Below are 25464 nucleotides of genomic sequence, written 5' to 3'. Positions count from 1 at the left end.
TATAGGTTCTAGCCAGGGCAATATGGCAAGAAAAGATAAAAACCATGTAGATTAGAAAGAAGAAATAAAACTAGCCCTATTTGCAGATGACTTTATCAAGTATAAAATCTCAAGGAATCTCTCTTAGAACAAATTAGCGAGTTCAGAAAGATTGATTGCTGGATACAAGATCAACATATAAAAAGCAATTACATTTCTATATATTAACAATTAACATATAGACATCAAAATTCAAAATACAGGGTGCCTGGGTGGCTGAGTCAGTTAAGCCTCTGTCTTGGGCTCAGTCATGATCCCAGGGTTCTGGAATGGAATCCCACATTGGGCTCCCTGCTCAGTGGGGAGCCTGCTTCTCTCTCTCCCTCTGCCCTTACCCTGCTCACGATCTCTCTCTTTCTCTCTTACTGTCTCTGTCTCTGAACTATATAAATAAAATCTTAAAAAAAAAAACCCACAAAATTCAAAATACAGTGCTCTTTATCATTGCTTAAAATGCAATGATATTTATATCTAGTGATATTTATACCTAAGTGTATAAATCTAAACAATTGTGTATAGGACTTGTATAGTGAAAGCTACACAATGCTGATAGAAGAAACCAAAGACTCAAACAAATTGAGAGACACCGTGGATGAGCTAAAAGCCTCCACACATAGTAAAGATGTCAATTATCCCAATTGGTGTATAGGTTTATTAACACAATCCCTACCAAAAGCCCAGAAGATTTTTCTGTAGATATTGGCAAGATAATGATAAAACCTGTACAGAAAAGCCAAAGAACTAGAACAGCTAAAATTATTTTGAAAAAGAAAAATGAAGTGGGAGCAATCAGTTTGCCCTGATTCACAACTTACACATTGCTACAGTAATCAAGACTGTGCTGTACTAGGAGAGAAACAGACCCAGAGATCAACGAACCAGACAGAGAATCCAGAAATAAACTCCCACAAATGTCCCTGAGTTTTGACAAAAATGCAAAAGCAACTCAATGGAAGAAAGATAGGCATTTTAACAAATGGTTCTGGCATCCATAGGCAAACAAAACAAGAAACCTTGACCTAAGTCTCACACTTTATATAAAACCAACTTGAAATGGATCTCTCTCTCTCAAGATGGGATTCAAAATGTAAAATTTAAACCCGTAAAAAAATTTTAGAAAAAAACACAGGGTAAACTTCAGAATCAAAGACAAGGCAAAGAGTTCTTAGACTGACACTAAAAACCTTGATCCATAAAAGGAAAAACTGATAAATAGATTTCATCAAAATTAAAATTTATACTCTGCAAAAGGCCCTGTTAAAGAAAATGAAGACATAAGCTATAGATGGGAGAAAATATTCACAAACAACATAATCATCAAAGACCTAGTAGGTAGGATATGTAAAAAACCCTCAACAATGAACAATTAAAAATACAACATTACAATTAGAAAATGAACAAAAGATATGAACAGACATTTCACTAAAGAGAATATATAGATGGCAAACAAACACATGAAAAGATTTCCAACATCACTAGCCTTGGGGAAATGCAAATTAATGCCACTATATACTTATCAGAATGGCTATTTTTAAAAAGTGATGTTACCAATTACTGGCAAGCATGCAAAGTAACTGGATCATTCATACTTTGCTAGTGGAATTGTAAAACAGTACAGATCCTCTGGAAAACAATTTGCCAGCTTCCTAAAAAAAATAAACATGTAACTACTACAGAACTCAGCAATTGCACCCCTGTATATTTATCCCAAAGAGATGAAGACTTACATTCACACAAAACCTATACAAGAATGTTTCTAGGCGCTTTAATAGCCCAAACCTAGAAATAACCCAAATGTCTTCAGTGGGTGACTGTAGTACATCCATACCACGGAAAACTACCTTTTAATAAAAAGAAACAAACCACTGATATACACAGCAACCTGGATGAATCTCCAAAGAATCACACTGAGTGAAAACACCAATTCCAAAGGCTCCACAGTATATGGTTTCATTTATATATCATTCTTGAAATGACAAAATTATAGAAGTGGGAACAGATGAATGGTTGGTTGCCAAGGGATTAGGGAAGGAGTTAGGGAAGGGGTATGTGTGCTACAAAAGGGCAACATGAAGGATTATTTTGGTGATGGAACTATTCTATATTTTGACTATATTAGTGTCAATATCCTGGTTGTAATATTGTACTATTGTTTTGCAAGATGTCACCATTATGGAAAACTGGGTAAAGGATACATTGGATCTTTGTGTATTATTTCTTATGATCACTTGTGAATCTACCAATTATTTGAAATAAAAGTTTAATTGAAAACACCAACTAGAAATCCGACATGGGAGATTACTTTCAAAATTTACAAACTGAATAGATAGGAGATATTCAGAGAGCTGGAATACTGAGTTTAGGGATTCTCCCAACACCTAAGACAATGGTGACCAAAGAAACTGGTCTACCTTTTAGTTAAGCTCACATAATTATTGAAGTGTAATGTTTAACTGTTAATAACAATATGGAGTCTTTAAAGGCTCACTAAGAGCCAGGCAGGAAAATTAAAACAAACTCACATCCAGACTCAAAGAGGTTGAGTCCCAGAACAATGAAAGAGAAAAATCCTGAAAATATCTGGAAACAAAAAACAAGTTACCTGAAAAGGCACAAAAATTAATATTGCTATTGGACCCCTCATCAACAACACTAGATAACAAAAGATGAGAGGGACAATATTTTTAAAATTCTGAGTGAAAACTATTTTGAACCTAAAATTTCAACACAGCCAAATGTGTTGGGAGAAAATAAAGCCTACAAGTGCTCAGAAAATTAATTACCTATATAACTATCCACTTGTATAGGACCACTTAAAAATATCTTTTAGAAGAATGAATGATTTAATGAAAAAGACAATCTTGTAAAATAAAGAATTTAATATAAAGAAGCCATAAGATCAAAGAAACAATGGTGACCAAAGAAAATGGTCAACCATTATGGTTAAGGTGACATACTGAGGTTGCATAATATAAAACTGTGAATGACAATATGGAGTGAAAATCCTGGATGGCCCCAATCTGAGGAGGTGATGAAGGAGAAGAGAGGTGGCAGAGGGAATGGGAACTATGGTAAGATTCTTGTTTTGCTATGGAAAAGGGGATAGGTACTGAGTAATGCTAAAGAGTGTAGGAAAACATAAACTCAAGTACGTGTGCCTCGGGGGAGTAGAAAGACAGTTTGAATGTAAAGATTTTAAGCCATTAGAATGAAAGGAAACAAAGAAAAGAAACTATATCTCTCAAGGGAAGTAAAAGAAACAAGAAAAAAACAGTAAAAATAAATCCGTCAACTAAGTCAGTCAATTAAGAGAAAGCAAAATATGGTCACATACATAAATCTAGAAATATCTGAAATCAGAACAGGTGTGGACATATCAAATTTCCTCTTTGAAGTAATTCTTAGATTGTACAAGAAAAATAAGTAAATAAAGCCAGATACAGGTTGCTTGCAAAACTAAGGCTAGAAATAAAGGAATGAAAAACATACGAGGAAATAGATGATAAAAAACAAAAACAAAAACAATGAAAGGCAAAAAAAAGGATAAAATAGAGAGGATTTTTATGTTGATTAAAGAAAGAGTCATTACATCAACAAGAGATGATAACCTTTGTGCACTGTGTGAACACAGCTATGACATTTATATACCAAAGATTGAGAGAAATCACCAAGTCCACAATCATCATGGAAATAATATCCCTTCTCCGAAACTGACCAGGCAGATAGAACAAGACTGCCAAAACTTTTGAAAGAGCTTGATCAGGCCCACAGGTGACACAGATGGATGCCTATGGACACCGGGAAGTCAGGACAAAAGGCTGAAGGGGATATGTCGACCAAACCAGGCAGTGAGGGAGATGGATGAACTGCTCTTTGAAGGAGCAGCCACTGTGCAGCCCCAGCTAACTGTCGCCATGAAGCAGAGGGCCAAAATGGCCAGAACTTCTGAAAGAAACTCCTACTTTCATAGAAGATGCCTTGATTTGTAAATGTTTGCTTAAGTGTTAAAAAAACACTCATGTGGGTCACACAAAACACATCTGTAGGCCAAGGCAGCCTGTGGACTACCAGTTGCAACCTCTGATCTAATTTATACAGATTTTTGTACTCAATAAGCATAGGATAGAAATACTCTTCAAAAATCCACTGGGATATTTAGAAAAATTGAACATGCATTAGACCACAGAGAAACACTCAACAAGTTCCAGAAAGCAAAAAACATACAGAACACAGCTTCTGATTCCAATGCAATGAAGTTAGAAATTAGCAACAAAAGAGGTGCCAAAAAAAATCTATCCAGTTGGAAAAAAATTTAAATACCTTATAAAGAACTCTTGAGTTAAAGAGAAAAATCAAAACTGAAATAAAAATTATTCAGAAACAAATAACAGTAAGAGCACTGTATTATTAAGCCAGAGATAGGTAATGAGAGGAAAGTATATAGAACATTTATTTCCTTATTAGAGCACATCAAAACCTGAAAATAAAGAACTAAGCATTCTTTTCAAGGAGCTAGGAAAAAAACCAACAATATTAAAAATTAAAAAGCCAAAGGAATTAATAAACAAAGGAAAGTAGAATTCATGAGTTAGAAAACAAAATAACTCAAATAATTTTTTAAAAGATCAAAATCTTGTTCTCAGAAAAAAAAAACTTTCATAAAATAGCAAATTTTTCATTAGTCTGATCAAGGAAAAAAGGAGATGCCACAAACAAGATCAGGAACAATTATAAGTATGAATGTGGAGGATATATCTTTTTAATTATAAGAATACAATATTAGATTTATAGGTCATATACTTGAAAATCTGGAGAAATAAATAATTTTGCAAGAAAATTTAACTACCAAAATTTCCTCACGGAGAAATAGAAAACTTGAATAGACTTAGCCCTTTAAAGAATTACCCTGCCTGGTCAGATTGATTTATCAGCCCTACCAACATTTAAGAAAGCAGGCAATGTCCACAGTATACAAACTGTTTCAGAGCACAGTGAAAGATGGAAAACTTCACAACTCATTCTACAAAAAATCCAGCATAATTCTGATACCCAAACTGGAGACAGACATAACAAAACACAACAACGGTAGTTCAAGCTATCTAATAGACAAAGATTCAAAACCATATGTAACATATTAACAATTGAACATAGCAAGCAGTATATTAAAAGAACAATACTCATAATCAAATAGAACTTATTCTAAGAATAGAAGAATGAATTTTCCACTGTTAGGAAATCTATGGCTATAATTTAACACAATAAACAGATTAAATAGCACATTTGAAAAGCAATATAATTACCTCAATAGATGCTCCTTAAAAAGCATGTAATAAAATTCAACAGATCCATTTCTCATCAAACCTCTTAGAAATCTAGGAATATAAAAATTTCCTTAATGGAGTAAAAAGTAATCACAGAAAACCTATGAAAGATATCTACAAATGGTGTAACCCTAGGAATATTCCTGTATAAGCAGGAAATAAAACAACAAAACCTATAAATTGCCACTATTTAATAATCATCAGGAGTCCCTGTACATTGAAATAAGACATGAAAAAGAAATGAGAGTTATTAAAGAGATAAAAAACCACCATTACATTTATAGAGCTTTTATTTATATCAGTCCAGAAAAGCCAAGAGAACAAAAAATTAACACCAATAGAGTTCATTAAGGTGGCCAGACTCAAAAACCCAACATGCAAAAATCTATAGTTTCCTATATCCATTTCAACAATAACCAATTGGTAATAAAATTTCAAAAAATCAACCTAGATATAAACCTAACACGAAATGCAGGAGATTGATATGAAGACAGTGATAACACTTTTAAATGATGTCAAAGAAGACCTGAATAAAGAAAAACATACCATGTTCCTGGGTGGGAAGACTCAATATTGTAAAGATGTCAATTCTCCCCCAATTAATCTATAATTTCCATGCAATCCCAATCAAAATCCCAACAGGATTTTTTTATGGAACTTGACAAGCAGATTCTCAAGTTCATCTGAAAGAGAAAATGTGCAAGAATAGCCAAGAAATTTTTGAAAAAGAACTGTAAGAGGAAATTTGTCCTATAAGTTATCTAAAAAAATCTGCTTAAACTATATAATAACTAATAGTGAGGTCTCATTTAAGGATTAAAAACAAATAGGCTGATGAAACTAAGGAGACAATGGAGGATTAGGGTGGCATGTGCAGATCACTAAATATTACCTGCAGGGAAAAAATAAAGTTAGGTCTCTTCTTCACACCATGCACAGAAATAAATTCCATATGGATTAAAAAGCTAAATGCAAAAGACAAAACCATAAAAGCTTTAGGATGAACTATTTTTCTAAAGCTACATTTTTAGAAGAAATATAGGACAATTGATTTATTATCTTGGATTTTTCTAAGCAAGATTCCAAACCCAGGAGTCACGAAAATGATTAATCTAACAACATAAAAAATTTTAAACAGATTTTTATTGAAATATTATACATAGAAAAAAGGCACAAATCATTAATATACAGCTCTACAACTTAAAAAAGATTAAAATTTCTCTGAAATGAAAGAGACTCCCAGTTAACCCCACTCTCCTCTCTGAAAACAATGAAGATGACACATGGCTCTGTGATTCCACCATAAAGTAGGCAATACACCTAAGGACCTTGTGACCAGGCATCAGGTGGCTGGGGGGTTAGGAGGGGGGTTTGTTTCTTTGCCACACTGCATTGCTTTCACAGCAAAAGTGAAAAGTCTATTCTTCTAGAAACAGTGCGGTCTGATCAAGAACTATACAGACGCGTTGTCTTTCCAAGAACAGGCATTTTAGGACACCAGAGTGGCTTGGTCTGTTAAATATCTGAGTTTGGCTTGGTCATGATCTCAGGGTCCTGGGATCGAGCCCCAGATCAGACTCCCTACTCAGCAGGGAGTCTGCTTGTCCCTTTCTCTCTCCCTCTCTCTCTCTCCTTCTGCCTCTCCCCACTCATTCTCTCTCTCTCAAAATAAATAAAATCTTAAAAAAATAAAATAAAAAGAACAGGCATTTTTTTTGTGACATGGTTTGTTGGAGGATAAAAAGCAAGTGACAATCAGCTCTGCCCCATCCCCACTGTGGCAAGCATAACATGAGCTAACACTAATTCACTGATGAGGGTAGAGGAGCTCTTAAAGCTATTAGACTGGCAGAAGAGAAGGATCTAGGTCCACAGACCCATGACCTTGATGCCCGCAGCCTTGATCTCTCTCCTGCTCCTCCCTACCCCTCACCCCCAAATTTTAGCATCTTACTGGCTTAGAGAGAAAGCCCTCATCTACTCTCCAGCTGGTCATTAATAAGAACCAAAAGGTGACTAGCATGATATCTATACAATAATGCTACAAGAAACAAGGAAAAATGGGGCATAACAAGTGCAAGAGAATAATGAAAGCATAAACAAACACTTCTGCATAATTGAATGAAAATATAATTTCTCTCTGAAGCAAGAGATCAAAGATATACAAGAGTTCAATGAAGAGATGATAAGACAAAGGAAAGAGGCCCTAAGTGTTTTTATCCTCAGGACAGAAATAGAAGGAAAACATTAAACAATTTTAGAAATGAAAGCCTTACTAGAGTTTTCTTTAGGAAAAAAGACACTGGTGAAACTGCTAAAAACATAGAGGACAGGCTCGAGAAAAACAAAAAATAATAAATTAATAAATTAATAAATAAATAAATAAATAAATAAAATGATAAAGTGGGAAATAAACAAAAAGTTAAATATGATTGGAAAGAAATACAGAAGTAAGATAACAGAAACCCAATATATGCATAAGTGGTACACACAAAGAATAGAACTGCATATATGGAACCCAAAATAGTCAAAACAATAACAGAAGTTGCCTGAAAGAAAAAAAATACCCAGATCTTTTCAAGAATATTAAATCCCAAGAACAGCTGCTATAGAATAATCCTCAGACCCAGGTGGCCCAGCAAAGCTACTGGACTTCATGTCTAAAGGAAGAATTCTACACAAGCCATGAAGTCATGTGTCCTATAAGGGGAAAAAAATCGGGTTGACCTCTAACTTTTCCAAGCAACAGTGAGTCCAGGGACAAACAAAGTGATGTTTGCTAGGTTCTGTAAGGATAGAATAGAGAACACAAATATAATTCAAGGGCAAAAGCAACCTTTGGACATTCTCAAAGATGAAAGAACTAGGAAAATATAGCACCTGTTTGCCTTTCCTGAAGAAAATTCCTCAGTGATGAAATCCAGTGAACTAAGAGATGAATCAAAAACAAATAGCTCAGGAATGGAAAAACTGCACTGAAAACGATGGTGGTGAAACAAGACTAACTGTCAGAATGATAGTGACAGATGATTACTATTGAACCCTGAGAGCTAAAAACAATGACAAAAATCTGAAATCAAGCTGTGAGGGTGAAAAGGTGCTAATTATCTAATTATCCACTATGGGAAACATATAATTCAAAAAAATAAAGTAACCCTAGAATCTTAAAGATTCTCATGGTCTTGGGTGCTTTTTTTTTTTTTTTTAAATAACCTTAGAGGAGTATTTGAGAAAATATTTCATCATAATGAAATATTTATGTGAGGCCCAGCAATTCCCTCATTTTAAGTTTGTTTTTCTTCTGTTAAATTCACATAAGTCAAATTAGACATTAAAAAAGTAACCTTGGCCTCTGAAAGATTTTCACAACCTTGAGATTTGTTTTGTTTTAAATAACCTTAAAGGGCTATTTGAGAAAATATTTCATTACAATAAAATATTTATGTGAAGTTCAGCAATGTCTTGGTTTCAAGTTAAGTTTCTTTTTCTTCCATTACATTCACATAAATCAAATTAAGCATAAAATTAAATGTTAAACAAATATATAAATTGAAACATAAAATTAAATCTGGAGTTCAGGAATTACTCAGTTTGATTTAATTTCTCATGCTGTTTGCATAAAATTAAGCTTAATATATTTTACTAAAAACAAGTATAGTATGATCAAATGTCAATGAAATAATAGCCATCCAGCCAGCCATTCACCCATCCATCTGTATATATGGTTTAAAGATTTCTATTAAAGAGTGGATAGAAAGAGCTGGTACCTGGAGCCAGGTTGGTTTGATCTTGGGGCAAATTAGAAAACCTCTCTGGCCCTCATCACTGAAATAGAGGTAACAGCAGCATTTGTAACACAGTGTCTTACATAGGTTACATAAGAATACATATAGGGGCACCTGGATGGCTCTGTTGGTTAAGCGACCAACTTTGGATTTCTGTTTAGGCCACGGTCTCAGGGTGGTGAGATGGAGGCTCTGGCCTGCTGAGCAGGGAGTTGGAGCCTGCTTGAGATTCTCCCTCTCCTGCCCCTCCCCCTGCTTTTGTGCACTCTCTCTCTAAAATAAATAAAATTAAAAAAAATACAGAGACCTTAGGTCAGTGCCTATTATCTAGCAAACATTCAGTAAGTACTGGTAATTCTTATTTTCACCAGGATCTAGATATTTTACCTTCTCCTCTGTACTCTTCCATTCTTTGATAAATCATTACATGTATTAGTAATGTTCTAGTGAGAATATTATTTTACAGATAGTTGGACAGTTCTACTAATTCTTTCATTTGATTTAATTATTTTTATGTGAAAGAACATATAAGAAATGCACAGTCTGACAAAGCAAGTTGGTAGAACAAAATTACTCCATTTGTATAAATATGTAGCCAAAATTTTAGGAGCCCATCTGTGGTGATTTTAAGTCACACCCACAAATTCTTTGATACTTTTCCATTCAAGAGGTGTGGCCTGGGGATCCCTGGGTGGTGCAGCGGTTTGGCGCCTGCCTTTGGCCCAGGGCGCGATCTTGGAGACCCGGGATCGAGTCCCACATCGGGCTCCCGGTGCATGGGGCCTGCTTCTCCCTCTGCCTACGTCTCTGCCTCTCTTTCTCTCTCTGTGACTATCATTAATAAATAAAAATTTAAAAAAAAAGGAAAAAAAAAAAAGAGGTGTGGCCTAATTTCTCTCCCCTTGACTGTTTGTCAGACATAATGGTCCATTTCTCTAAAGTAATGGTATGTAACTTCTAAGACTAGGTTATAAAAAATATTGCTGCTTCTTTCTTGTCTCTCTTGTCTCACCTTAAATGAAAGAAGATAACTACCATGTTCTGGCGATGCTCTAAGAACCCTATGGAGACCTGCACATGGTGAGGAATCAAGGAAGAAGGACTTTTGCCACCAGTCAGCAAGGAAAGGAAGACTCCAGCCAATAGCCAAATAAGTGACCATCTTGGAAGTGGATCCTCCAGCCCGAGTCAAGCATTCAGACTAAAGTCACAGCCAATAGCTTGACTGCAACCTTATGAGTGACCCGGAGCCACTGTTTCTGCTTGATGACAAATGTTTGTTGGTTAAGGAGCAACGTTTTGCAGTGACTGTCATGCAGCAATAGTACCTAATATATCATCTATTCATTAAAGAAATATAAACCACTAGTTTTGGTTCTAATATCAGCAGAGTAGATTCTATCACACCAACTCCTTTAAAAAACAATAATGGTAAATTCTCAACAAAATATTTACTAAATAGAAATAGGGCTTTTTTTTAAGGGCATCAGAAAGCAACCAGGAGAAGGCAGCGGCAGGCAGGGGATTCAGTTCTTGAAAGAAGGGAATACTGGTTATGATGTTAAGTTTAAATAACTTTTCTTCTGAGAGAACTCCCCAATTCTCTTGGTATAGAGAAGCTAACTCAAGAAGGAAAGCACAATCTAATTCTCCTGGGGAGTCAGGGGATGTGGTTTGGGACTGCTAGAGCAGCTGGAAATTGCGATAAATCCTAGAAAGGAGAGAGCCACAGAAGAGGACATACATATAACTCCTTCCAAACACTTGGCTGAACCTTGACCTAAACATGTTTGGGCAAGACTCTAAGAGGTTCAGGAGGAAAAGAACAGCTGGAGGTTGAATGAGCTAAGTGGATATCTCAGCTGCTGCCTGTCACAGGGGAGTCAATTTGGAGCTTGACTTTTGTCAAGTTAGAGGTCTTGGTAAACCTTTCCATCTTTCCACTGAGATGCCCAAAGGGTCACAATCTAGAAGTAAAGACCATGTGGTTGGAATAAAGAATCTTCCCTAAGGCTAGGGACAAATCAGAAAGAGATCAACCATCAAAAAATGAATAATCAAACCTCTAGACTGCTAGAACAAAGCTCAATAGCATTCAAAGATCACAGAATCCAGAGTCTCTACAAGGTAGCACAACAATGTCTGGTGCACAGGAAAAAAGTACTAGCCATGTGCAAAAAACAGAGGTGTGTGACCCACTGTAAAAAGAAAAACCAATCATTAGAAACACCCAGACCTAGACTGGAATTAGTACAAGTTTTTAAAGTAACTCTTACAAATATGGTAAAGAATCTAAGAGAAAAGATAGAAATAATGGGTGAAGAGAAGAAGAATCTCAGGAAGACCTGGAAACAGAAAAAAAATTTCAAGTGGAAATCACAGGACAGAATGGGACAAGATCTGAAAGTTAAAAAAAAAAAAAAATCATTGGATGGAATTAACAACAGATTAGACACAACAAAAGAAAGTATTAATGGACCCAAAGACAGTGATAGAATCATTATCATTTGAAACACACAGAGAAAAAAAGGACTTAAAAGAATGAACACAGCTTCAATAACCTGTAAGGTATGTTAAGCAATCTAACAACTATAACTGGTACTCAAAGAGAAGAGAGAGAAAATAAGTTTGAAAAAAATTAAAACAAATACTGACAATTTTTTTCCACATTTGACTTAGACCAAAAAGTAAAAACAAGCCACTAGGAAGCCAAGCAAACCCCAAGCTAGATAAACATGAACAGAATTACACCAAAGGACATTCTAGTCACAGGCAAATCGCATATACAAAAAAAGTAATCACATTATGTGACATCATCAGAAACAATGGATGCCGGAAGACAATGGAAGAACATTTCTAAAGTATTGAAAGGAAAACAGATCACATTAGAATCCTATGTTCAGTAAAATTTCTTTCAAAAATGAGGATGAAATTATGACACTTCCAGATAAATGCTGAGATAAATTATCACCACTATACTTGTGCTTCAAAAGATACGAAAAGAAATTCTCAGGCTACAGAAAAATCGAAACCAGATAGAAATCCAAAGCTAGAAAGTAAGGATGAGGACTGGAAATGGTGAATATGCAAATATATTCCTTTCCATTAGTACTTTATAGTCAACTGTTTAAAGCAAGAATAACAATGTATGTGGGTCTATAACATATGAAATAAAACATAAGAACAAAAGCATGAGAGTATGAACTCAAATAATCTGTTCATATGTAATACGTGAAATTGTATAATAGTAATTTCAAAGAGATTGGAAGAAGTTAGGATATATACTTCAATCTCTTGGGCAACAGCTAAAAAAAAATTTTTTTTAAGAGTCTAGCTCATGATCAGCTCCATGGGCATCTCAGAAAAACTCTGCTGTACATTAGCACATGCAAAGAGGGAAGCTATACTAGGGGTGCCTGAAGATTGCCCTATCCAGGGCTGGGCTTGGAGGAAGAAGGGATGGCTGCCTGTGTGGTGGGTTGAAGCAGTGCACAGGCATTTTTGTAGACACAACTGTCACAGATTCCCTGGGCCAGTGCCAGCCTCCAACCCCACACTTGCCTGTCCATGGCCAGTCCCACTCTGTGGTCCCTAACTCTATGTAGCATGCCTCCACGCTCCAGATCCTATTTTTCCCTCAGCACTTTCTCTGTTCACAAATTCCCTCAGTTTGAGCTCATGCCTTATTCTCATGCTTCTGCCTTCACCAAGTGCTTACACTGCCACCCTTGGGAACCCTGGTCTGCCTCTATCATTTCAGGACTTGGTCTTATACTGTCTTTCATGTTCACACTGTTCATACCAAAGATGTGTGGAGCTCCTAGAAGGTCCCAGATTATGTCTGTCTTATCCTTCCCTTCAGTGGCTAGCACCATATTATATGTACAGTTCATCGTCAAAGGTATTAAATGCATTAATTAAAGAATATATTCCTGGTCCCAATCTCTGGTCATAGACTTGATCTCTTCAGAATTTGGGAAACTGGGGTATACAATTTTGCAATGAGTATAGGGTGAGAACCAACCATACCCACGTGCACATTCTCTGGAGATTCTTTACCTCCATAACTCCACTGGCTGCTCATCACAGCCCACAGTGTGGGTGTTACCTACCTGCCTGACTCCAAAAACTACTAAACCAGCACTTCTCACTGTCCCACCCTCTAGGGATTTTGTTATAATGTAGATCCTGACCCAATAGGTCTGGGACAGGGGCAACTACGCTGCACTTCTAACAGCTCCCAGACATTGTCAATGCTGCCAGTCCAGGGTCTCTGGGGAGCAAGGCTCAGACAATCCTAAAGGTGGGGTCTATCCCTTTGAGTTTTAGTAGGAGGAATGGAATTGCTCAGATTCTATTGCTCCCTGCAGACTTAGCCCTGAGCCAATGCTTTCACACATAGTATCTCACTTCAGTGTCAGAACAGACCCCAGGAGTCAGCTGAATTATTGCCATTCTTCCCCCACAGGTGAAGGAACCAAGGCTCAGAGAAGTTACATTGGTTATCCAAAGACACACAGCTAGCAGGTCATGGGAATGGGAATGGGATTATTATCCAGGTCACCCTGGTCCTACAGTTTGTGGAGAGACTTTTTAGGAGTATTCACTCATCAAAACCTCCAGGGGGATCCAGGGAATCCACAGCCCAACCTCTCTACTTGTGCAGTGCATAGCAGACCTGAAAGGGCTATAGCAGTGCCACAGGAAGGCAGCATCCTAGCATGCCCATTGAGTGAGCATGAGTACCTCCAAACTGAGAGAGTCCCAAATGAGAACAGTGGTGCCCCAAAGCCATCTGGATGGTCAAGGGCCATTCATGCCCATGGCATGCACCTGCTCAGTTCCCAGCTCAATGAAATGTTCCCAAATGATACTTCAGAGTACTTGTTGATTGCCAGTTTGAACTGTCAAACTGCCAGGCTCAGGTGGTGAAGGAAGACTTGTGACTGTGCTCTAAAGCCTTAACCTAGCAAGAGAAGTCTGAATCATAAATGGAGAACAGGAAAGGCAGAAATACCTGGGGTCAGGCATTGCTCCTTACAGGGTCCTGGAAGACCAAGTCCCCTACACACTGTGGTGAACAAGCCAGGGAGGAGTCAAGTGGGCATGGAGCCAAAGGGAGAGGCAGAAGGAGGCTCTGGGGTGATGGGAAGGAATGCTGCCAGCCCAGGCCAAATTGGGAAGATTACATGTGGCAGGGGGGTGGAGGGGTGTGGGGACAGACAGTATGATAAATGTCTTCTGGCTAAAAAGGGGGGCAGGGGCAAGAGATGGGGGCCAGCAGGTTATGGAAGTGACACAGAGCCACTGCAGGGCTGGGAGCAGGAGGGAGCCAATGTGGCCTCATAGGAGGGGCGGTCTGGGGAGTGGGGGTGAGTCAGACTAGCAGGACCAGAAAAGAGAAAGAGGGTGCTTTTCTGATGGCTTTTCAGGTCAAACAGTGAGCAGTTCCTCTGCATATGTAGCACGTGGCTGCAGGCCTGGGCATCTGAGGCAGCAGAGGCAAAGCTGCTGAGCCTGGCAGGATGGGTCATCCCGCCACCCCTGCCACTGGCCCCAAAGCTCCCAGGCCCTGTGCTCCCAGACCTTACCTCCTATTTTGGCATTGTATGCTATGCCCACGATGCAGTAAGAGTTGTTGGCCGAAGCAGCGACCTCGCCTGCACAACGGGTGCCATGTCTGAAGCAAAGCAGAAAACGAGGTTAGGGCTCATCCCAGCAACCTGTGGTGGATTCAGGGCATTGCTCAGGTCTTCTAGGAAGAGAGCCAGTTAGCCCTAAGTCCAGATATGACACGAAAGCCTACGTCCTGCCTCCCCTCTCAGTGCAACAACATCCCTCCTCTGATGGCCAGCTCCTCTGGGACAGTCCTGGCCCTGCCACAGCCCACATCAGCAGGCTAATGAGGCCTTCTGGCCATAAAGGTGAATATTGGCTCAGGGGTATCTCTTCCCCAAAACCCTAGGACTGAGGGTGGGGCTTCTGCTTCCAGCACCCAAGGTCCCAGGCTTCCCTCCTCTGGAGCTATGCATTCAAATGACTAACAGAACATTGCCTGGCACATTACAGGTGCAGTATAGACTGCTGGGCTGACAGGATGAAGGAGGAACCAATGGGTCCCCTGTGTACCCATTGCCCCCATGCTCACCTCGGGACAGTCTTCCCATCACCTCCACGGTCACTTAAGCAGGAGCTGAGGAAGAACGCTCTAAATTGGAACACTCAACAGTGGCAGAGAGATTATGAGGAAATTACCGGAAAAACAAATTGTTTTCCTTGGTAATGACCCCATTTCCCAATGTGCTGCATCGAGGTAATTTCTCTAGCAGACCAAAATATGGGCAAGTTTAAACAGCACATCTCTAAGAAGAGTCCACAGGGATGAGAATCATTGATTCAAATTTAAAACCATGTTTAAAGAGTCCTAGGTCTGTGTGCTAGCCTTCTGGAAGAGAGTCATCCATCCTTCTGTTGACCTTGGGCGGCCCCACAGCCAGGGCTAGGGCTGTTACCATTTTCACAGAGCTCCATGCCTCATCCAGATTCAAGCCTGCCCTTCATGGGTCACTGCCTTGAGTCGGGATCAATCCTCCCTGCCCCCTGGATGTGTGGCTGGGAATCAAGGCACCCTGCACCCCAGGCATGTCAACCGCTGAGCAGGAAGGGCATCTCTGGCCGTGACCTTGGGACTTGAGGCAGGGAGGCAGCCCTCAGGGCTGGGAATTCTGCGGGCTCTGGAGAGCTCTGCAGTCTGTTGTGTAGAACACGTCAGCTTCGCTGAGCCTCCCTGCACAGCACGGCATGGGCAGCAGAATTTGAACCTCACCATGGAATCTACAGAAAAGCAAAATACTATATGGAGGGAGAACGCACCTTGGCAAGTGTAATGTCAGCTGGGAGATAAAAGAAAGGGCTTTTGTTCTTTCCTTCTAAATATTTTTTGAGGAATGGTAAGAGTTCAGGGCACGGGAAATGCTAACAGAAAAAAAAAGATAAGCAGGACATAGCAAATGAACTCCCAGGACCAGTTTTGTGAAACTGGTTTCTACCCCCAGGGCTGCCACTTACAGCGTACAAGTGACCTAATCTCTCCAGACCCCACTGCCTTCATTTGCAAAGTGATGAAAACAGCTATATAGACATCCCCCCCCCCACCGCAGTGTATGTCCTTCACCTGTCTGCTCACCCATCCCACAACCCCAGGAGCTAAGGAGCATCATCTCCACGGGAAAGTCTCTAAGACTAAGATGGAGCCACACAGCCAGGAATCTGTAGAGTCAGGCTTTAAACCCAGGTTTATCCAATATCATTCACACCCCTTCCACCTCTCTTGCAAGGTCATAGATGGAGACAAAAAAAGCTCAGGCACTGACGTTTGTGCTCAAATAGGCCAAACTGCTGTTTTGTTTTGTTTTTTTAAGAGTTTATTTATTCATTTGAGAGAAAGAGAGAGACAGCACATGCATGAGTGGTGGTGGTGGGGAGGAGGAGGCAGAGGGGTAAAGGAGAGAGAGAAGCAGACTCCCCACTGAGCAGGGAGCCCTACACAGGGCTCAATCCCAAGACTTGAGCTGAAGGCAAATGCTTAACTATCTGAGTCACCCAGGTACCCCCAAACCACTGTCTTAACACAGCTGGTCATGGAGACAAGGTTGGAAATAGGAATAATGTTGGTCACACATCAATTTCTAGTTGACCAGCAGAGGTGATGCACCTAAGGAAGAGGCAAAAATCCACAGAGACTGTCTTGTGCCTGACAGGCTGTGCCACATCTGGCTTCTGGGTAAGCCCCAGATACTAGCCAGGCAGCCCCATCACCCTCCTAGAATCCCTCCTGGGGGACAGTTCAATAGTGATTCTGCAGGGAGAAGGACAGGGAAGCAAGGAAAGAGGAGACAAAGTAACATACTTATTTTCATTGCTGGCATCATAACGTGGAGATGGGTCATAATCATTTCCGTTGACATCATAGCTTGCATAGGAATCCTAAGAAAGGAATATCAGTGACTGAAGAGAAATAGTACAGTATGCTTTAAATTATTTTCATGCCTCTTTTAGAAAGTAGAGAAAAACATACACCTGGTACTCTCTTCCTATAACTATCATCTTATATATATTTTTATTGCAGTAAAATACACACTACAAAACGTACCCTAACCATTTTAAAGTATAAAGTTCAATGGCATTAAGTATATTCACACTATTGTGCAACCATCACCACCCTCCATCCCCACACCTCTTCATCTTGCAAAACTGACACCCTGCACCCATCAGACACTAACTCCCCACTATCCCAGCTCCTGACAACCCCCCTTCTGTTTTCTGTGTCTGTGTATTTGACTGCTCTAGGTGCTTCTTACAAGCACAATCATATAGTATCTGGATTTTTCATGATTGGCTTCTTGCATACAATGTCCTCCAGCTTCATCTGTGTTGTTGTATGTGTCAGAATGTCCTGCATCTTATACTTCTAATGTTCATGTCTTTGCTTATACATTCACAATCATTGTATTCATATCATTTCATATCCTCCTTTTAAAACACATCAGAAAATCTCTCCCGAGTTGTTGACTTCAAAACTGTCATTTTTAAGGGCTGCATAATTGTCTCTCAAACAGACACGACATGGTTGAACTTAACTGTCGTTAGGCATACGGGTTCCTTAGAATAGCGAAAGTATGCAATCCATGCCTGGCTCTCTTCTTTACATTTACAAACACATTCAATCCTCACAACTACCTGATGAGATGCCACTTTACAGATGGTGACACTGAGGTCCAGAAATGAAGCAACGTGCCCAAGGCCTCAGAGCTAGTAAGCTGTGAGGCAGAAGAGGAACCCAGGCAGTTGGGTCCAGAGCCCAGGCTTCAATCATGTCATGTGTGCATATGTGACTCCTCAAACATCTGAACGAATCCTTCTGTACAACCCCTAGCTCCAGGATAGCACAGGGAAGCGTGTTTTGCCACCCCTCCCCATCATGGCTCTCTGTGTTGTTTAGTATAATGGGGTAGGAGGGGGAAATCTTTTGTATTCCTTTACTGACTAGCATGGTTGAATATCTTTGCACATTCCTAGGCTTGACTTACATAGTTTGGGGCCAGGTCCGGGTGATTCCGCTCTATGCCATCATCGAGGATGGTGACCACCACATTTTTCCCAGTGTAGCCCTTCTTCCACGCTGCCTGGACATTCATTTCTGATCGGCAGCGGCTGTTCTTGTCACCACAATGCTGTATGCACAGAAGACACAAAGCACCCCACCCAGCAGGGGCACTCCTTGCGGCCATCCCTTGGAATAAGATGGATATATCATACCCTGTAAACCCAGCAGGGATGCTCTTATGCGTGCAATAAGGAGGAAACTCTTCCCCATGCCCTACAGAGCAGACAACTGCTTTCTCCCACCCATTTCTAAGAAGAGTAAATAGGAAGAGCTCCCATGCTTTTTCCACACCTGGCAATCTATCATTTTCCTAGGGCACCATCTCCCTTTGGGGGCTCTCATTTTCATTAAACTTATAAATCACTCCCCTGCTCAAACACCACTCCCACCCCCCGCCACTCTCCCTGGGAGCTTGCACATCATTTTTAAAACCTGCACAAGAAAGTTTGTGCTACACAGCACTGAAGTAGGGGGTTCACACTGATAGGAAGTGTGTCAATTTCCAGTTGTCATGAGAATTTACCTTTGCTGGGAGAAATTAATCTATCTCAGAAGCACAGCAGTGCAAATGCCCCAGGGGCAGTGAGGCCCACATCCTACTCACCATGTACCACATGTTGGACCAAATGGGGTCATTGAAATAGAGGGCCTGAGGGTCGCTTCGCACCTGTCTCTTCACCCTGCGTTTCACTTCTTGTTGTTGGAGCCATTGCACCTGGCAGGGAGAAATGCAGTTACTATTTATTTTAAAGAGGGTCTCATAATTGTCTGTAGCCTCTCGGTAGGTGCTACAAGTGTCCTTTTTCATGAATATCCGTGTCACAGAAGTCTTGGATCGTAAATACCAAGGAGACCTTTTCACTCCTTTTCACTTTCACCACATTTAAACATTAGAACTCGTTTGTGTATGTGGCAGGAAAAAGAGGTTTTGAGATCATTCTACTGAAAAAGAGAGAGAGAGACAGCTTGTGAAGTTGCCAGTAAATTGTCTGGTGACCCTTGTCCTGAATATGAAGGAAATACATGTATGAGAATGGAAAGAGCTGAAAGAGGAAAGAGGGGAGAAACTGATCAAATGGTTATTGGAAGTTGGAAGCAAGATGTTCAATAGAGGACAGGAATCAGTAAATTCACTGGAATTTTTAGCAGCCACTGGAAACACGGCACCAAAATAAGCACACAGAAAAAAATCTAGAAAGAGATATGGCAAAATATTAATAGCAGCAATTCAGTGGTGACATTTTTTTTTAAAGATTATTTATTTATTTATTCATAGAGACACAGAGAGAGAGGCAGAGACACAGGCAGAGGGAGAAGCAGGCTCCATGCAGGGAGCCTGCCGTGGGACTCGATCCAGGGTCTCCAGGATCATGCCCTAGGCTGCAGGCGGTGCTAAACCGCTGCACCACCGGGCTGCCCTTCAGTGGTGATATTATTGGTAATTTCAAATTTCTAAATTATTTTCACAGTTTCATAAATTTTCAATTGGCATGATCTGCCTTCACAGCCAAGGAAAACGGTTTGAGAGGGAGTACACATGACATTTAAGAGCAGGAATCCAGGAGCTTAGCTGCCTAGATTCAAAACCCAGTCCCATACTCAGCAGCTGGATGACTGAGAGCAGTCCAGTAATCTCATGGCCTCAGTTTGTTCATCTGTACAATGGGTCTCACCACAAGTTGTCTTGAGGGGGCACTGGCATATGAACTGGTATAGTATTCACTTAAGTGTATGTGTGTCTGAGTTTTTTAAGGTAGAAGAGATTTGTTTCATTCTGTTTTATTTTTATTTTTAAAAGATCATGGGCAAAAGAATTCCCATGCCCTCAAGCAAAGCATTTTTTTGGTCCTGCTACTGTGGTCTCACCTGATTCAGTAATGGCTCCCTCTGGGGCTCAGTCTGGCTGGGGTAGAGATGGGCAGGCTGAGGGCACTGGGGCTCTGCTCTCAGGAATCTGTGCTCTGGGTGGGGTCTTGCACCAAGCAGCCCAGAGTGTGATGCAGGCTCTGAAGTAGTGGACAGGTGGCACAGGGTAGGGAAGCAGAAGGAGGAGGAGGAGTGGGTGATGGGAACCTCAAAGTTGGGGGTGGTAGAAACCCAGAGGGACCTGGAGACCAGGCAAGGCTGGTGACCCCAGGCTCCAGACCCAAGGCTGGCACAGCCACCATGGGAGCCACCCAAGACAACTCTTGAAAGGAATAAAGGCACCCAAGGGCAGAGGGGCAAGATGTCTTCCCTCAGACCTCTCCTGCCCTCAACTACCCTACACTGTCCTGACGGACAAAAGCAGAACAGCCTCATACACAGCCTCACATCTAAGGGTAGGGATTGATCTGAAAGGCAACCCTGGTCAACAAGACAAAATGCTTAGAAAGAAGTATCACAGCCTGTCCCACCACCAATGTGCTTTGTTCATGAAACACCAGGAGACCAGGTTCCTTAGAAATACCATAAACAGCTCAAAAACAATTTTGGGCTTAGGTACTAATATTAGGCCCCAAGTCCTAGATAATTTATAAGTGCCATGGATAAATACTTCCATGGAAAATAAAACTATACAATGAGATATTTCCTTCAGAACACCCTCCGATGGCATTCTGCAACTTGCCCATATATCATTGCCTGAACCAGAAAAGATTTGCTTGGCATAAGATACCTGAGACAATATTTCCTAATCTGCTAAACATCCTAATTACAAAATCAAGTGTTATGTATACCACTAATGGCTCCACTGTGTTCCCATCCATCTTGCCCCACTGACTCACCACTTACCTTACTAACATCCAGCACCTTCTGCTACTGTGGCCACCAGGCCCCACTTTCAGTTACAGAGGAGGAGGTGAACTCTCTCCTCTTTCAAGCCCGAGTGGGTGACTTCCCCAAATCAGGTAGGTGACATAAGAAACCATGTTGCCAGAAGTTATAAGATAGTCCTCTAGTGGGATGAAAGAGTGTGGGCATCCTGGCCTCCAAGTCACGGCTGGACTCTAGGTAAAAATCCAACGTTACCACCCAGTTCTGAGAGTGGGCTATAATGGCTTGTGGTCCACAGTACAGTTTGGGGCTCTCCCTCCAATGTGGTCTCAGGGGCAGCCCTCTCTCCCGCAACAGGTTATTATAAGTCTTTGACTGCCAGTGAGGCCCTGTCAGGCCAATGGAACCAAATACAACAAATTCTTCAGATAGAATCACAGGTGACCTCACTGTCACAGGCTGATTTGGCCAGTGGTCCCTTGGTCTGGGCTTGCTTCCCATTTTCTTTCTCTGGGCCCCAGTCATTGCCTTGTTTCTCAGCCAACTGCAGGGAAATACAAGGGGATCCTAGACTCCTGCATTTTGGCATCTGCTAGGTCTACCTGCCCTGATTTCTGGATGGTATGGCCCTTGTGGTTGCTCATTCAGTTGTCTGCTTGACAAAGTTGTGACAGAGTCTAGCTCTGTGTCTGATGCCTGAATACCACTGGGTCCCATCCAGCACCAAAGTACTAAAGTCCTGCACCTCCAACTCAAAGACAGGGCTCTGCAGATGCCCCTCAGGTTGGAACCTAGGAGCCACCTGGCCTATCTAGGAAGGTCAGAGGTGCTAATGGCCCAAAACCACATGACTGAAACTTTAGGTATCTCATCAAATAATATCTGGACCTGTCCTTGCTAACGGGGTTACCCTCACACAGGCACGTCTGAGGGTCTTCATTCATGAATAGTGATGTGATTTATGAGAAAGGGGTACATAGTTTAGCATCTCCAAGGAGGTGTCACAAATGGAATCATTTTTCTGCAGAACTGGAGAACAAATATGGCAAAACAGTCCTGATGATGGGTGTCATGGCTGGGAGGGAGACCTGACTGAGGCTATTTTCCTTGATGCATGTGATTATCTTTATTAGAAAAGGCAACCTGAGATCCTTTGTGGGGTTTCAAGTGTTTTTCATAATATTTCTCTGGAAGTTTACCTGGATTGTCCCTTTTCACTGAAGCTTCCCTCATGGTCCATCCAGATTCCCTCAGAACTTCCTGAGGAGGCACTCAGACTTCCTCTTGGTGAAAAATGAAAGAGACAGTACTACACATGATCTACCTTTCAAGGCCACAGACATATAGCTCAGAAAATAAGTCCTAAACTCAAGTAAGCCTGCAAGGGAGTGGGCCTGGAGCATAATAAAATACATTTAATGCCCAAGTATGCCTTGTAAGGATTGAGCCCAACCTCCTTACGAAGACTTGTCAAATCTTCAGGTCATTGGATTGAAGGAAGGAGAAATACTGCACACAAGAAAGTACCTGGTCCTTCTACTTCGCTCTCCATAGGCTTTTTAAAAGATTTCTTTTATTTATTTATTTATTTATTTATTTATTTATTTATTTATTTATTTTAGAGAGAGAAAAAGAGAGAGGGAATGAGCAGGGGGGAGGGCAGAGGGAGACAGAGGATCTCAAGCAGACTCCACGTTGAGCGTGGAACCCAATGTGGGACTTGATCCTGTGACCCCGAGATCATGACCTGAGCTAAAATCAAAGAGTCAGACGCTCAACCAACTGAGCCACCCAGGCGCCTCTACATAGGGTTTTTTTTTTTAATATTTTATTTATTTATTCATGAGGGAGAGAGAGAGAGAGAGAGGCAGAGTCACAGGCAGAGGGAGAAGCAGGCTCCATGCAGTAATCCTGATGTGGGACTCGATCTCGGGACTCCAGGATCACGCCTTGGGCCAAAGGCAGGCGCCAAACCGCTGAGCCACCCAGGGATCCCTCTCCATAGGTTTTATAGTAGCTGGCCTCTCACCTACTATACCTAAGTAGATGGTGGCCTCCCAAAGGTAATTAAGTTATGGATCTCCAGATGAGACCACCCTGGATTATTTGGATGTGACCTAAATTCCAACGACAAGGGTCCCCATACAAGAAGGCAAAAGGACAAGCCCTTAGGAAGACAGAGACAGAAGCAGAGGTGGGAGGGATGCAGCCATGAGCCAAGGAACACCTGGGGCCACCAGGAGCTGGAAGAGGCAAGGAGAGATCATTCTCAACTGGAGTCTTCAGAGGAGCTACTGCCCTATTAATACCTTGATTCCAGAATTCTAGAATTCAGGACTGTAAGAGAATAAATTTCTATTATTTTAAGCTACCCAGTGTGTGGTCATTTGTTACAGCTGCCCTCAGAGAGTAATGTGGATTTAAATAGTGGCCTTAATTAGGGCTGAGATTCTTAAATGTTTCAGAATCCACGAGGCTGTTCTGCTAAAGGAGGATCTGGAAGCCCTAGCTCAGTCAGACCTCTCTTCTCATTGCTAGTGATGAGAACATAGAGGACCCCAGAGAAGTGGCCATGGTGGCTGAGGCTGCATTGGGCCAGGGAGAGATGCTCGAGGCAGCAGCTCTTTACCAATATTATATTATATTTTATTTTATTATTTTATTTTTAAGATTTAATTATTTATTCACGAGACACAGAGAGAGAGAGAGGGAGGGACATAGGCAGAGGGAGAAGCAGGCTCCCCATGGGGAGCCCAATGTGGGACTCAATCCCAAGATCCTGGGATCACAACCTTAGCCAAAGGCAGACGCTCAACCACCGAGCCACCCAGGCATCCTTGTATCCATCTTTTGACCTCCGCACACCCTGGAAGCCCATTCTGACATCCAGGCTGGCTGTTGAGGGGTTACCCTTGGGGGGCCCAGGCACCCCTGCATGCCCTCATCTGACAGTGTGCACACTATTTGACAGCTCTTTTTTCCTTTCAGAGGAGGGATGATTGAGGTCACCCTTGTTTCCCCAGCTCTCAGCAAACACCTGCCCTGCAACAGGTACTTGCTCAGCAAAGATTTGCTGGACTGATAGATCATCCTCTTTCTTACTGAAAAGGCAAAATGAAAACTGACACAGAATGAACACATACTTAGGTGAGTCTGCCAGAAGTTGAGGGCTTGTCCTGCACCTCGCTCTTCCAGCACTGGCCAGTTCATAACTGGATGTGTCTGGAGGTCTGTCTGATGACCCTCCACTCCCCATGGGCCTGTGGGCAGGGCCTGGGTTTTGCTCAGCACTGTATTTCAGCATGCCAGGCAACATGTGGCATACAGAAGGAGCTCACTACATGCTTCTTGAATGCAAGAGTGAAGGTAAATGGATACATTTCAGATTACAAATATAACCACAGGTAGACTTTTAAAAACACATTGCAGAGGAGAAAACGTGATAGCCTTAATGACTACCCGATGACCTTGACTGAATTTGTGTGTGTGTGTGTGTGTGTGTGTGTGTGTGTAACATCAACCATAAAGTGATCTGGGGCAAGAGCATGGTTTGTCAAATGCCACGTCTGGCCCAAACAAATCATCTCTTTTAGCAGATCTGTACAAACCTGTATAAAATGTCTTGATTTCCTCAAAGTCATGTTGTGAAGGTGGAACCTCACACTGATCCTTTTCTTTTTATCTTTGTTTTTTTTTTTTCTATGTTGCTTGCTATACATATAGCATATTTATCATAGAACTTATTTGCTCTGCGGGAGAGAATTCTAGTCATGCAGAAGACTTCAAAATCTTCCCAAGGTTATGTGAATAGCAATGCTTTCTTTTGCCAGGCATGCCCCTCCATCTTTCTTCTCAAGAAGTCAATCAAATTAAAATTAGGCATCTGGTGAATGCCATTCTGTAGATGAGGTAAAAAAAAATTTTTTTTTAAACATATTTATTTATTTATTTATTTATTTGACAGAGAGAGAGAGAGCACGAGCACAAAATGGGGAAGGGACAGAGGGGGAGGGAGAAGCAGACTCCCCGCTGAGTAGGGAGCCCAATGCGGGGCTTCATCCCAGGACCCTGAGATCATGACCTGAGCTGAAGGCAGATGCTTAACCGACTGAGCCATCCAGGTGCCCTGATAAGGTAATTACAATTTAAAGATGGGTATAAAGAGGTAACATAAATGATCAGGATTCCACTAGATGCCTGTGGGTATCATGGATTATCAATGCTACTGTACTGTAAAAGTGTCCAAGTGTCACTAATGCCTTAGGCAGCCCTGGTCATGTCCTCTTTCCTGTGGCCCACAGCATGCTGACAGACCAGAAGCTGGCCCAGCACATCAGTCATAGGCTTGACAAGTGACAATGGGGTTTGTTTTGTAGCTTCCTCCCATGAGCCAATGCCA

General features: G+C 41.2%; 1 protein-coding gene across 3 annotated transcripts in view; it reads right to left on the bottom strand.

Annotated features, from left to right (window-relative positions):
* Window positions 1–25464, bottom strand: part of PCSK6 (proprotein convertase subtilisin/kexin type 6) — a 185238-nt gene that overhangs the window by 103436 nt on the left and 56338 nt on the right. For all 3 annotated transcript variants that reach the window (XM_072796449.1, XM_072796454.1, XM_072796457.1), the window contains exons 3-6: window positions 18916–19026; window positions 18235–18378; window positions 17055–17131; window positions 14737–14825 (exon numbers count right to left, since the gene is read on the bottom strand). In XM_072796449.1, the coding sequence (XP_072652550.1) occupies window positions 14737–14825; window positions 17055–17131; window positions 18235–18378; window positions 18916–19026 (421 nt within the window). The remainder of the gene's footprint in view (window positions 1–14736; window positions 14826–17054; window positions 17132–18234; window positions 18379–18915; window positions 19027–25464) is intronic.

The sequence above is a fragment of the Canis lupus genome, chromosome 2 (assembly GCF_048164855.1).
Source record: "Canis lupus baileyi chromosome 2, mCanLup2.hap1, whole genome shotgun sequence".
NCBI classification, from domain to species: Eukaryota; Metazoa; Chordata; class Mammalia; order Carnivora; family Canidae; genus Canis; species Canis lupus.
This window is presented reverse-complemented; position numbering and strand designations above follow the sequence as displayed.